The sequence below is a fragment of the Aricia agestis genome, chromosome 8, assembly GCF_905147365.1.
Source record: "Aricia agestis chromosome 8, ilAriAges1.1, whole genome shotgun sequence".
In the NCBI taxonomy this organism is placed as follows: domain Eukaryota; kingdom Metazoa; phylum Arthropoda; class Insecta; order Lepidoptera; family Lycaenidae; genus Aricia; species Aricia agestis.
The window spans coordinates 4,422,049-4,435,888 of record NC_056413.1 but is presented as its reverse complement, the minus strand read 5'-3'; the positions used below and the strand labels follow the sequence as shown (position 1 = coordinate 4,435,888).

At 34.7% G+C, this 13,840-nt stretch overlaps 1 protein-coding gene across 4 annotated transcripts in view; it reads left to right on the top strand.

Annotated features, from left to right (window-relative positions):
* Positions 1 to 13,840, top strand: part of LOC121729747 — a 29,926-nt gene that overhangs the window by 13,272 nt on the left and 2,814 nt on the right. For 2 of the 4 annotated variants that reach the window (XM_042118366.1, XM_042118364.1), the window contains 8 exons: positions 2,410 to 2,517; positions 3,073 to 3,181; positions 3,899 to 4,355; positions 7,678 to 7,885; positions 8,035 to 8,232; positions 8,302 to 8,642; positions 9,274 to 9,376; positions 10,003 to 10,234. In XM_042118366.1, the coding sequence (XP_041974300.1) occupies positions 2,410 to 2,517; positions 3,073 to 3,181; positions 3,899 to 4,355; positions 7,678 to 7,885; positions 8,035 to 8,232; positions 8,302 to 8,580 (1,359 nt within the window). In that variant the 3' untranslated portion in view covers positions 8,581 to 8,642; positions 9,274 to 9,376; positions 10,003 to 10,234. Of the gene's footprint in view, positions 1 to 2,409; positions 2,518 to 3,072; positions 3,182 to 3,898; positions 4,356 to 7,677; positions 7,886 to 8,034; positions 8,233 to 8,301; positions 8,643 to 9,273; positions 9,386 to 10,002; positions 10,235 to 13,840 lie in introns of those variants that run through there. The other 2 variants (XM_042118365.1, XM_042118367.1) reach the window with 2 other exon arrangements.

Genomic DNA, 13,840 nt, shown 5'->3' with positions numbered 1-13,840 from the left:
AACTGGGCAAGAATATGTACGAACAGATGGTAAGATAATACAAGCAAAAGCAGTTCAACCAAATCCATGCATTGGTAAAAAGTGCGGCAATAATTGCGAAACTATTAGTGAAGAAAGGAGGATGAGTGTGTTCAATCATTTTTGGAACAATAATGCAGAGCGTCGAAGAGACTGGCTAGCAAGTTTGACGCAAAAGGAAGATGTAAAACGTAAAAGATCGGACACAGAAATGCGTTCGGTAAGCTTTAAGTATCACATAAACGAAGGAGAGGGAAAGAGGCCAGTGTGCTTACAATTTCTCGCTGCGACACTGAATGTATCCTCCAAATCCATTTATAAAGTAGTAAAAAACTGGGGTTGTGCTAAGGAAGATCTACGCGGAAAACACGTCCCTCCAAATAAAACTCAACCAGCAACAATAGATTCAGTTAGAAATTTCATCAAATCCTTACCAGCAGTACCATCTCGTTACTGCCGAAGCGATTCAACAAAAGTTTATTTGACACAGGATTATAAAAATGTTGCTTCCGTCTATAAAGTATATAAAAAACAATGTCTAGAAAATGGTGTGAAGTTTTTGAGTGAAAGAATATTTAGAAACATTTTCAGATGATTTTAACATTGGCTTTCATATACCGAAAAAGGACAAATGTCTAAAATGTTTAAAATTCCAACGATCAGATGCAGCAGATGTAGCCATAGCCAAGGAAGAAAAGGATCACGAAGAAGAAAAATATGAGATCTATAATCGTTTCTCAGCCCATAAAAACATACATAAAACTGACCCTAGCACCCTTTGTGTAAATTTTGACCTAGAAAAGGTTCTAAATACTCCTCATGGCGAATCGATGCTTTTATATTACTCCAGAAAATTAGAAGTTTACAATTTATGCTTTTATGAAAATGGAACCCGCAAAGTATTTTGCTATTATTGGGACGAGAGTAATGGAAATAGAGATGCGAATGAAATCGCTAGCATTTTACATAGATACATACAATCTGTGGATAGAAGGGGAAATATCAAAAACTTACTCCTTTATTGCGACCGTTGCCCAGGTCAAAATGGGAATAAGGTGGTCTTGGCTATGTTACATTCAATTCTACAACAATGTGAGAATTTAGAAACTATACAAGTGAACTACCTTCTTACAGGACACACTTACATGCCCGTTGATAGTGTGCACGCCGTAACCGAAAATTATTTGAAAAATACAATAATATATGCCCCTTCACAATGGTATACCGTTTTAAGCACAACACGAAAAGATCCTTCCCCATATGAGGTTGAACGATTGACTTATGAAGATTTTTACAAATGGGATTCTGTAGCTGACGAGTATTTCAAGGGGAACCTATTGGAAAAAATAAGTAAAATTAGAATAGCTACATTAAAAAAAAGCAATTTTGTGAAAATTAAATATTCCATGAATAAATCTGCCAAGTCGCATACCGTTGAGGTTCAATCCAAAACTAAAGGGCCTGTTATGTCTTGTTATCGTTCACGTATCCCAATTGCTAAGAAAAAATATAATGACCTACTAAAACTTTGCAACGATAAGGTGATTCCCGCCCAATTCCATAACGAATTTACCGATATTCCACACTCTACAAACAAAAAAATCGCTTTGCCAGCATCCGATGTTGATGATGTTGATTCAGACTATGAAAATGTTTAGTAGCTTAATAAGAAATAACTAAACAATAATAATTTCTAGCTTACTCTGTGAAACTCATACCAAATATTTGACTGATTCCGTAGTTTGAGTTTTAAGTAGTTCGTTTCGTAAGTTAAGGTTATAAAATAAACGAATTTATAAAAATTATAAACACTGTCTTTTTATTTTTAAAGGCCTATTTCAATAAAGTCATTAAAATTCTTTTAAAATCCGTTCCATTTTTTCAAATATCTCTCATATAAATTGCAAAAAAATGAATCTTTAAACGGCTCTGGTGTAGAAGTAGCAATATTACGCTTGGTAACTTTTGCCTTTCCATCGTTGATATATTTTATTAAATTCAATATTAAATGATTATTTTGTAAAATATTGTGTTTGTATTTTTATGGAACAGCAGATTTTTTATCAAGTAAAGTAAGTAGTGTAAGTAGCTTATTGTCATCAAAAACTACCTATTTTGTAACAACTTAAGAATTTTTAAGTTAGCAACATAATATCAGACATACCAAATGTCTGATATTATGTTGCTAACTTAAAAATTCTTAAGTTTATATATGGTACAATTATTGTTTTTAGAAATATTTATCTTGGGGTTTTTATGATTTTTGTTTTTGCATCACAAATAGATGCAGTGTCTTTATTCTTTATTTATACCGTTATTCCTTAATTATCTGTACTTACCTTTAATTCTATTAAAACCGTTTGTTTTATAAGAACTTTCTTTGTTTTCAAGAATACTGCCATCAAGGAAGAGCCAATAAGCGATGAAGAAATGGAGACCGTAGAATCTTTAGATTGTATGCTGTGTACAAAAACATTCAATAGTGTTAGTGGATTAAAAGTAAGTGATATTTTATTTTTGCTGATAATAGATGATAATAACTCTCAAGTCCCACACCGGTTTGGGTGATGTGGCCAGTTTCATTAAAGCCGAGCCAGTTTAACAGAGAAGTAATTCAAAATTAAAATAAAAAAGCACTCTCTATTCCTTTACTCTCATAACCCAGTGAGACGGAAGACCGACACAAATGGAGAGAGATCAGGCGCAGGACCGACTTTTTACATGCCCATCCGACGCATAGATCATCTTACTGGTCAGACAATCAGGCGATCAGCCTACGGCTAAGACAATGATTTAACTTGTCTATTACTTGAAAAGTATTGTCTATAAAGTGTTACAGATAAAGAACAAAACATTGTTTAAGCCTATAAGCTATCCAATGTGAAAAATACAAATTCTCCAACCAGCTCTCAAATAATTGTATAGCCATTTATATAGTTTAAGCTATTATAGGAGAAATTCATATTTATAAGTGGTCCAATTGCTCCCCTTGTTTTTAAATTATTCTTTCTAATTATAGATGACATTTTAATATTTTGTTTCACTTTCTTTCAGGCTCACGTTATCACACAACATTCCTACAAGGGTGTAAAAAGAAAATCAAATAATACCGTCTCACCAAAAAAAGTTAAATACACGTATGTTTGCGAAATATGTAAACGAGGTGAGTTTTATAGTTATACAAAACTGAGACTGGTATAAATAGTCAGTACTTAAGATGCGACCCGGTCTCAAGACGCGGTTCGGCTCTGTGATTGGTCCAAATTTTGACAGCCAACCAATCACAGAGCCTGAAGCGTGTCTTGAGACCGAGATGCATCTTGAGTACTGAATATTTATGCCGGCCTAAGTGATAAGACTTTAGGGTGTATACTGTGTATGTTTTTGTGATTTGTATGGGCAAACGCCCGAGCGTCAGAAATTTTCCCAAGCAGCAGTAAAAAAATGTTCATGGAAGTCCAATGAAGGTGTATAATAGGAGAGACATTATACAAAGTTCATCATCCATGAGTTCCATGACCCGGCATCTAGTCTACAAATACGTATTAATATTTTATGTATGTATCTAAGTATTTATTATAGTGAGTATATATCTGTATAGTATTAATAATTATATATTTAATAATATACGTATATACATTTTTGGTCCCTATTTCTGAAACAAATAACTATACTTCCGCTTACATTAAAGTTCTCCAGTTAACACAAAGGTTATCCGGAAGAAATCGCTTTTAGCGATAAGATCGCCTTTGCCCACATATTTATATAACTGTTTTAATTTGAGCTTGTGTTTTGTGTAATTTTTGTAATTGTGAGCAATAAAGTGTTTTATTATTATTATTATTGTTTATTTTCTTACATATATTTTTTCTTTTCTCAGCATTTGCTACATCTACAGATCTGATGGTTCACGAGACCTGCCACGACAAGTGTAAATGTTACCTGTGCCATAAAAGTTTCCCCACATTCCGCGATCTATCGCAGCACCGGCTCACCTGTTGTGAATCAAAAACACCAGAAACATACTTGCAAAAACCAGAAAGTAGTAAAGATGCACCGAAACCAACGAAACCAACTACAGATGCATTGAAACCAAGAACTACAGAGTTAACAAACTCAAGAACTACAGAGACAACAAAACAGAAGAAATTTACTAAATACTCACCAAAGCCGAAAATTACTACAGAGGCTTCGGAATCGAGCGATACTGATACATCGGAACCAAGAAAATATGTATACTCACAAAAGCGCAAAAGTACCAAGGAAGCACTTATTTCCCCAAATACTACAGAGTTGACAATACCAAACAACACCATGGAGTCGCAATTACAAATAAGGTAGGTGAAAGGTTTTACGTTTTTATATTTTACGAGCTTTTGCCCGCGGCTTTGCTCGCGTTAAGAAGTATTATTATATACAAACTTTCATGCCGTATTTTAACCCCTTGGAGGTGGAATTGATAAAAATCCTTTGTTAGCGGATGCCTACGTCATAATATCTACCTGCATGCCAAATTTCAGCCCGATCCGTCCAGTGGTTTGGGCTGTGCGTTGATAGATCACCATGTCAGTCAGTCACCTTTGAGTTTTATATATATAGATTTTCGCTTTTCGTTTAGTATTTTGTGACGTCGAGCTTTTAAGAGTACACTGTTAAGGTGCTTGCACATTTATCAGCACGCAAGCGCCAAACGCGCCGCATTTTAGAATTCTTTGTATGATATGACGTGAAACCTCGCACATTCGACCGCACCGTACGCGCCGCATTACGTGAACTATGCGGTGCGTTCGACGCGAGCGGCGCGTACCGTAACGGTGCTGACAAAATATGTGCGAATAGTTTCTAGGTTTATTAAAAATGAAATTGGAATTGAGATGAAATGGGAGACACGGCGTTGGTGAACATTGCACAATAATACATGTACCAATTACTCCATTCGCCGAGTGACTTAAAGTTATGCGCGGGCTATTATACTGATGTGATGTAAAGAGTACTGATCAAAATAATATTATACTAGGAATGTTGGAAACGCCCGCAACTCCGTTGCGCCAAAATTCGTTTATCGCGTGAGAACCGTACATTTCGAGATAAAAATTAACCTACGTCTTTTCCCGGGACTCGAAGTTTCTCACTACCAAACGGCAAAATCGACGGTTTGTCCGTGAAGAGGACAGACAGTCAGACACACTTTCGCATTTATATAATTAGTATGGATTTAATGCCAGTGCTAACAATGGGACCAAAAATCTATATCGCAATAAAATTAGACTTACAAAGTTTTGAGAGCCATTTTTTGAGTTCCGTACCAAAAGCGTAAAAACCGGCCAAGTGCGAGTTGGACTCGCCCATGAAGGGTTCCGCAGCAACAATAAGGTTTATTTTTTATGAAATTAAAAGGTTTTTTATTTATTTTTATGTTTCAGTTGATTTACTGAAAGTTAATTTAAGGTTTACCATTTATGACGTATACAAAAACTACTAACTAGATCTCTACTACTAACTAGATAACTAGATATTTGATTAATACGTGAACGAAAAACTTTGTAACCCTTTTTACGAAAAATGGGGAAACGTAGGTGCATGAAATTTTGCACACTTATAGTTTACGAGGGCTGCTATTTATGTATCCGGAATTAAAAAAAGAAACAAACATATATCATTTAATATGGTTTTATTGCTTTTCAAAATATTCGCCGCGATGATCGACACACTTTTGCATACGCTGGAACCAATTTTCATAGCACTTTTTCCATTCTGATTGAGGTATCTCCAAAACGTGCATTTTGAACGCATCAACAGCCTCTTCGCGGCTCGAAAAACGTTGACCACGTAATTTGTTCTTCGCGTATGGAAATAAAAAGAAATCGTTAGGTGCCAAATCAGGGCTGTACGGCGGATGACCAGTCAATTCGATCTTTTGACCCTCCAAAAACTGAGTTGTTTCAGCTGAGGTGTGACAGCTAGCATTGTCGTGATGTAATATGATTCTGCGTTGTCGGTTGTCCTTTCTTATTTCTTCAAAGACTTCTGGTAAACAAATGGTCGTATACCATTCAGAATGAACCGTTTTACGATTCTCTAATGGCACTGTAGCCACATGTCCATTAATTCCAAAAAAACAGGCGACCATTTGCTTCAAAGTACTTTTTGCACGAGTAACTTTTGTTGGTTTCGGCTCATCTTGGAACACCCACACCGTTGACTGTTGTTTAGTTTCGGGGTCATATGCATAGATCCAAGATTCATCTCCTGTGTAGATATTATAAACGGCTTTTGACGTACCACGGTTGTATTTTTTTATCATTTTTTTGCACCAATCGACACGAGCCCGTTTTTGATCGATTGTCAAGTTGTGCGGAATCCAACGCGAACATATTTTTTTTACAGCCAAATGTTCGTGTAATATCTTATGTATGCTCGTCATACTTATGCCTAAGGACGCCTCTATCTCGCGATATGTAACATGACGATCACGCATTATTAGTTCCCGCACAGCATCTATATTTTGTGGGACAACAGCTGTTTTTGGGCGACCTTCTTTATTTTCATCCGTGAGCATAGACCGCCCACGATTAAACTCACTGTACCAGTGATAAACAGTGGTTTTTGATGGTGCTTCATCTCCAAAAGTTGCGGTGAGTTGAATAAAGCACTGTTGTTGATTTAGCCCACGCCGAAAATCGTAGTAAATCATTGCACGAAAATGTTCACGCGTTAAATCCATGGCAAATGAAGACACGCAATTTTCAAAATGACGCCACAATGGCAAAATAATTGACAGTCACATGAAACAAAATGTATTCTTCAACCAAAGAGTTCTATTTTCAAATGTTGTAATTACTTTTTAAATATTGTTCTTGTAAGTGGCCAGTTCCGGATACATAAATAGCAGCCCTCGTATATGGTGAAGGAGTGCATCGAACTAATATTATTTTGAAATTATGCTTTTATCATACATTTTTTTAACAAATAAAACATTACACACACTACAACACACACACATGAGAAAGGACAGATTTTTGAGTGACAAGCCTATACATACGAATTATACTCTTTTATTTATGGTTGAAGTCTGTTGACAACAAGTTGACAAATTGAAAATGGATTATAGTTTTTTTTATTGATACTAAATAGACAATGCTTACACGGCCAGTCTGAGATCAGCTAAGTCCCAGAGACAAGAGTTGAAAAAAAACGATAAAGCCAACATTTTTACAAAATATAGGTAGTAGTCCTAGTGTCGTTGAAACTAAGGACGAATTTCGACCACTGGGCGATCTCTAGTAAGTTATAAAAAGGCCATATTACACATATTAACGGATTAACGATTACGTTAACTTGCGTTAATTCGTCTGAAATGCAACGCTTTAACGTTTAACGAAGCTACCTTTTTTTAACGGATTAACAATTAACGATTAACGAAGTTAACTATTTGATTAACGGTGCCCGGCTATGTTGACAGACGTCGACGGTCGAGAGACTAACTGACCGGGCTTAAAGACTAAATTTAAATTCTTATTCTCAACAATTTGTGAAATAAAAGAAATGGCGTAAGTATGTTTGTGTTTATTTATTAAATATAAAGTATGATTGAGTACACTATAATTACTACAACATACTAAGACTAAAACAATAATAACTCATGCTATTCATGTTCAGTTCACAGGTGATTTCGCGTCGTCACCGGGTTTCCTACAACCAGCTAGAATCTTTGTGGGAGATTTTGGATTCCCACAGAGATATAGCTGTTGGTTTTAACAAATCGGCGCAGGCTCGCGAATATTCCAAAAGAATGTGGACAATGGTCGCGGAGCGTCTTAATTCTATGGGAAAAGGTGCCACGAAAGATTGGAAGGGATGGTCGCAAGTAAGCAGACAATTAACTTTATTATAGTATAGTATAGGTCTACCAGAATCATCCTGATTCCTTGTATACTAATACATACTAATACATATTATAGGTACTAGGTTTCGGTTAACGAACCACCCCCAATGCTGATTGTAGTTTTTTTTCAGTATTGGATAGATTTAAAAGCAAAATTAAAAAAGAAAGCAGCTCGCATTCGTGCTACCCAAAATCGCACAGGAGGTGGCCCACCGCACAGGAGGTGGAGTGAGGCTCCTCTAACAGATGTGGGGAAAAAGTTTTTAAGTTTGCTTGGGAAGGACTATGGGAGCGGGCTACCCAATACCCAAGTGGATCCTTTTCCTGATGTAAGTGTCTTTTTTTAGATTCATTTTTGCCCGTTGTATAACTGTTTAGGTGAATTATTATGCTTTTAGCTAACTCAATTGGAGCATGATGTGCCAGCTCCCGCTCAAGTACCTACACCAGAGCTGTCACCAGTGCTGCAGGTACATGTACTTTCTCCAGAGCCTGCACAAGTTGCGGAATCAAAACCTGCGCCTGCACCAGCTAGTCGACGACGACATAGCAGGCGACAGCCAATGAGCCAACAAATGGCTAGAGAAGCTCTAGTCAACATATCCAGAAACAGGCTCTTGGTAGCTCAAAGCAAAGTAGAGCATCTGGGCACCATTGCTCAAAATCTAAATAGATAATATAATGAAGCCCAGCAACAGATATGTGAAAAATTAAATGAAATAGCATCAGCGTTAACAAGGTAAGAAAAAATTAGTGCTCATGAGTCATGACTGCATGTTACTAATCATTATGCATATTACTCTCACTTATCATTCCATAAAATATGATGTTATACAATAAAGCTAGTAATTTAAAAGACATATCATGTTTTGTATAAATACATTTATCATTCCATAAAATATGATGTTATACAATAAAGCTAGTAATTTAAAAGACATATCATGTTTTGTATAAATACATTTATCATTCCATAAAATATGATGTTATACAATAAAGCTAGTAATTTAAAAGACATATCATGTTTTGTATAAATACATTTATCATTCCATAAAATATGATGTTATACAATAAAGCTAGTAATTTAAAAGACATATCATGTTTTGTATAAATACATTTATCATTCCGTAAAATATGATGTTATACAATAAAGCTAGTAATTTAAAAGACATATCATGTTTTGTATAAATACATTTATCATTCCATAAAATATGATGTTATACAATAAAGCTAGTAATTTAAAAGACATATCATGTTTTGTATAAATACATTTATCATTCCATAAAATATGATGTTATACAATAAAGCTAGTAATTTAAAAGACATATCATGTTTTGTATAAATACATAGGTTTTGTATATTTTAATTTCTAGGAGTCCGAGAAGACCAGAGTCTAGAGACGAGGGAGTGCCTTACATTTAAACCTTCCCTGGGCTCTTCATTTTGGCTGGAGCTGGATATTGTGTGAGTTTGTTGGTAAGTAAGGTAAGTTGTAAGTCCTCCCGGACTTGTTTTGACAGCTCATTTTCCATTTCATCCTCCGTAAGTACCTCTACAGGAGTGTTGGCACTGTTACATATGTTATGTAAAATTGTACAGGCATTTACAATAGAGGCTGCTACACTGGGAGAATAGTGGAGCACCCTATGTACCAGCAAACATCTAAATCTGGCTTTTAAGAGGCCAATGGTTCTTTCGATCATGTTACGAGTTCGAACATGTATAATATTATAATGTGACTCTGGAGTGCCTGGACCGGCATTGCTTATTGGTGTCATCAAATACCTTCTTAAAGGGTATCCTGAATCACCTGTAAACAAAAACTTTATTCAACCAGATATAAAATGTGCCGCAACAATAATATTTGAAGTGTACAAACATTGTCAGTGGAAATACGAGGGCAAAAAAACTTGTAGAAAATTTGTATAAAATCTGTACATACCAAGTAGCCATATTGCCTCATTGGTCCTAATTTCCTCCATGTGTCCTTTAAGGGGATGGTTTGCCCAGATGAATGAGTCATGGGTTGCCCCACCAAAACTCGTATCCACACTTATTATCTGCATGTCTGCATTGCTTATCAAAAATTTTAATTGTTTCAGATTATTCTCAAAGAACAAAGACTGAAAAAAGAATATTTTATTTTTATAATTTCTAGTTTATTTTAATGGTTAATGTCAGACTTTAGTTTACATATTATTATGTTATAGTAGGGGAGGGGAGGGTGCTAATTTTGTAGTCACTCGAGCGTCCTGGAAACCTAGTGGGTTTTTACATTAGGCAAAATGGCTACAAAAATAATAAGAGGTTTTTTTTAGCGGTGGGTTCAGAAACTGCAGCCATTTTAAAGTTTTTAAAAAGAAAATAATATATGCAGAAAATTGCTTACTTGGGTAAATTATAAATATATTTCAGACAACAAGGACTAAATCATTTAGTTTAGTGCAAAATAAAATATCTGCGAAGCTTAGTTAAGAAAACATGAAGCTTTATTTTTTAAATTTTAAAATGTCCCTAAAGGCTTACCTAACCTTTAAATCGTCAATGCTTTATATAGAAGCTTCTTAAGGGTATACTAAACATCTCCTATCTTAATCTGACATCCGTCAGACTAATCGATTTCTATACCATGATAACTAGACACATGTCGGATGCCTATACAAGCTTAATCTGACACGCTCGAGCTTGTCTCGAAATCCCCTCTTCCCCTCCCCAACTATTATGATCCATGCATGAAGTATCTTGTCTTTTTTTTCTTAAATTGTTTAAGTAATAATTGTATGGTTGATATGTATCTCTTTTGATTATTGAATGTAACAAAAATTTAAATGACATGGATCACTTAAAAGCAGACACAATTACACATTTTATCTGTTAATTTTGTTAATAATTAAAAGTGTTTATTACCAGCTGGACATTCAGTGAATTATACTGCAGTAATAACTAATATCCCTCCTCATTTTCACAGGGGCGTATGATGGCTATATGTGTGCAATCAATACACCCCAAAACTCCTGGCATTTCATACTTATTAAAGAATCTAAAAACAAAGAAATTTTTATTTAAGTATTTGATCTTTTTTCGGGAAATTTAATATACTTACTTAATCTGACACGCTCGAGCTTGTCTCGAAATCCCCTCTTCCCCTCCCCAACTATTACGATCCATGCATGAAGTATCTTGTCTTTTTTTTCTTAAATTGTTTAAGTAATAATTGTATGGTTGATATGTATCTCTTTTGATTATTGAATGTAACAAAAATTTAAATGACATGGATCACTTAAAAGCAGACACAATTACACATTTTATCTGTTAATTTTGTTAATAATTAAAAGTGTTTATTACCAGCTGGACATTCAGTGAATGATACTGCAGTAATAACTAATATCCCTCCTCATTTTCACAGGGGCGTATGATGGCTATATGTGTGCAATCAATACACCCCAAAACTCCTGGCATTTCATACTTATTAAAGAATCTAAAAACAAAGAAATTTTTATTTAAGTATTTGATCTTTTTTCGGGAAATTTAATATACTTACTTATTTTTAAAATAATGTAAACACAGCTCACTTTGTTTTATTTTTATTTCTTTCCTCTGCACTTCTGGGAAATTTAATATATTGAGCCTGCCTTTGGGGCAAGTTTAACAATTCTGTTATTTTCTTTATTATACCGGAAACGGTAGACTGAGCCACTGAGTGTGCTGAAATATCACCAACGGGAGGTTGGTAGGAGCCTGTTGCATAGAATGATAATGCAATTAGCACCTGTAACGACATTTGATACATAATTATTTTGAAGTTTAAAATGTACCTAAAAACAGCAATATTATGTATTGAAGTCAAAACTTAATTTCTATTGATAAATGTAACAAAGAAGTATTATAATATTTGTTATTTGTAAAAATTGATGTTTTACTGTAATAATATTGACAATTCTTGTATTATTCATTTTTCAATAAAAGTAAAAATCGGCAAGGAGTTAACTGTATTATTACTTCGAAATAAATACCTTTCTTTCAAGGGAAAGATCCGATGTTCTTGTCCTTCTGCTCACGTAGTGTGGTCTTAATTCATCGCACACTGATATAATCAATTGCTTACTTAACCTATATTGTTTAATAAAAATAGTACCACTTATACTAAAAGGGTCACTTAGGTCCCTAAGGCGTCTTCTTTGCACTTTCACTTCTTGAGTCTCCTGCGAATTATCACTCTCCAAAAACTCGAATACTGCTAATTCATCACACATCTTTAATATAAACTTTAACCACTCCTCTGGTGTAACCCGACCTAATGGTTGGGTTGCACCAGAGGCGTGGTTAAAGTTTTAACCTTAACTTTGCCCGGAGAAATTGACAGATTACAGCTGATCCAACAAGGTTATAAATGAACGTGGGCGGGGGCGTTGCTGGTAAACGAGAACTGTCAAAAATGGCGGTTTTTGTATGATGACAGCGTTAGTTCCTTTTTTCGCCACATGTATTTAAAACCTTGTCGAGCTCTATGGTTATGACTTATGGTTAAATATGGCGTCTTGACGGCGTCCATTTTTAACTTTAACCAAAGATTTGACATTTTGTACTGTAGTTAACGTTAAAGCCAAAGTTACATTTACAGTTAAAGTTAGTTGGTGCAACCCAGTCTTAACTAACTAAAATGATTATGATTGAAGTATCTTGTCTTTTTTTTCTTAAATTGTTTAAGTAATAATTGTATGGTTGATATGTATCTCTTTTGATTATTGAATGTAACAAAAATTTAAATGACATGGATCACTTAAAAGCAGACACAATTACACATTTTATCTGTTAATTTTGTTAATAATTAAAAGTGTTTATTACCAGCTGGACATTCAGTGAATGATACTGCAGTAATAACTAATATCCCTCCTCATTTTCACAGGGGCGTATGATGGCTATATGTGTGCAATCAATACACCCCAAAACTCCTGGCATTTCATACTTATTAAAGAATCTAAAAACAAAGAAATTTTTATTTAAGTATTTGATCTTTTTTCGGGAAATTTAATATACTTACTTATTTTTAAAATAATGTAAACACAGCTCACTTTGTTTTATTTTTATTTCTTTCCTCTGCACTTCTGGGAAATTTAATATATTGAGCCTGCCTTTGGGGCAAGTTTAACAATTCTGTTATTTTCTTTATTATACCGGAAACGGTAGACTGAGCCACTGAGTGTGCTGAAATATCACCAACGGGAGGTTGGTAGGAGCCTGTTGCATAGAATGATAATGCAATTAGCACCTGTAACGACATTTGATACATAATTATTTTGAAGTTTAAAATGTACCTAAAAACAGCAATATTATGTATTGAAGTCAAAACTTAATTTCTATTGATAAATGTAACAAAGAAGTATTATAATATTTGTTATTTGTAAAAATTGATGTTTTACTGTAATAATATTGACAATTCTTGTATTATTCATTTTTCAATAAAAGTAAAAATCGGCAAGGAGTTAACTGTATTATTACTTCGAAATAAATACCTTTCTTTCAAGGGAAAGATCCGATGTTCTTGTCCTTCTGCTCACGTAGTGTGGTCTTAATTCATCGCACACTGATATAATCAATTGCTTACTTAACCTATATTGTTTAATAAAAATAGTACCACTTATACTAAAAGGGTCACTTAGGTCCCTAAGGCGTCTTCTTTGCACTTTCACTTCTTGAGTCTCCTGCGAATTATCACTCTCCAAAAACTCGAATACTGCTAATTCATCACACATCTTTAATATAAACTTTAACCACTCCTCTGGTGTAACCCGACCTAATGGTTGGGTTGCACCAGAGGCGTGGTTAAAGTTTTAACCTTAACTTTGCCCGGAGAAATTGACAGATTACAGCTGATCCAACAAGGTTATAAATGAACGTGGGCGGGGGCGTTGCTGGTAAACGAGAACTGTCAAAAATGGC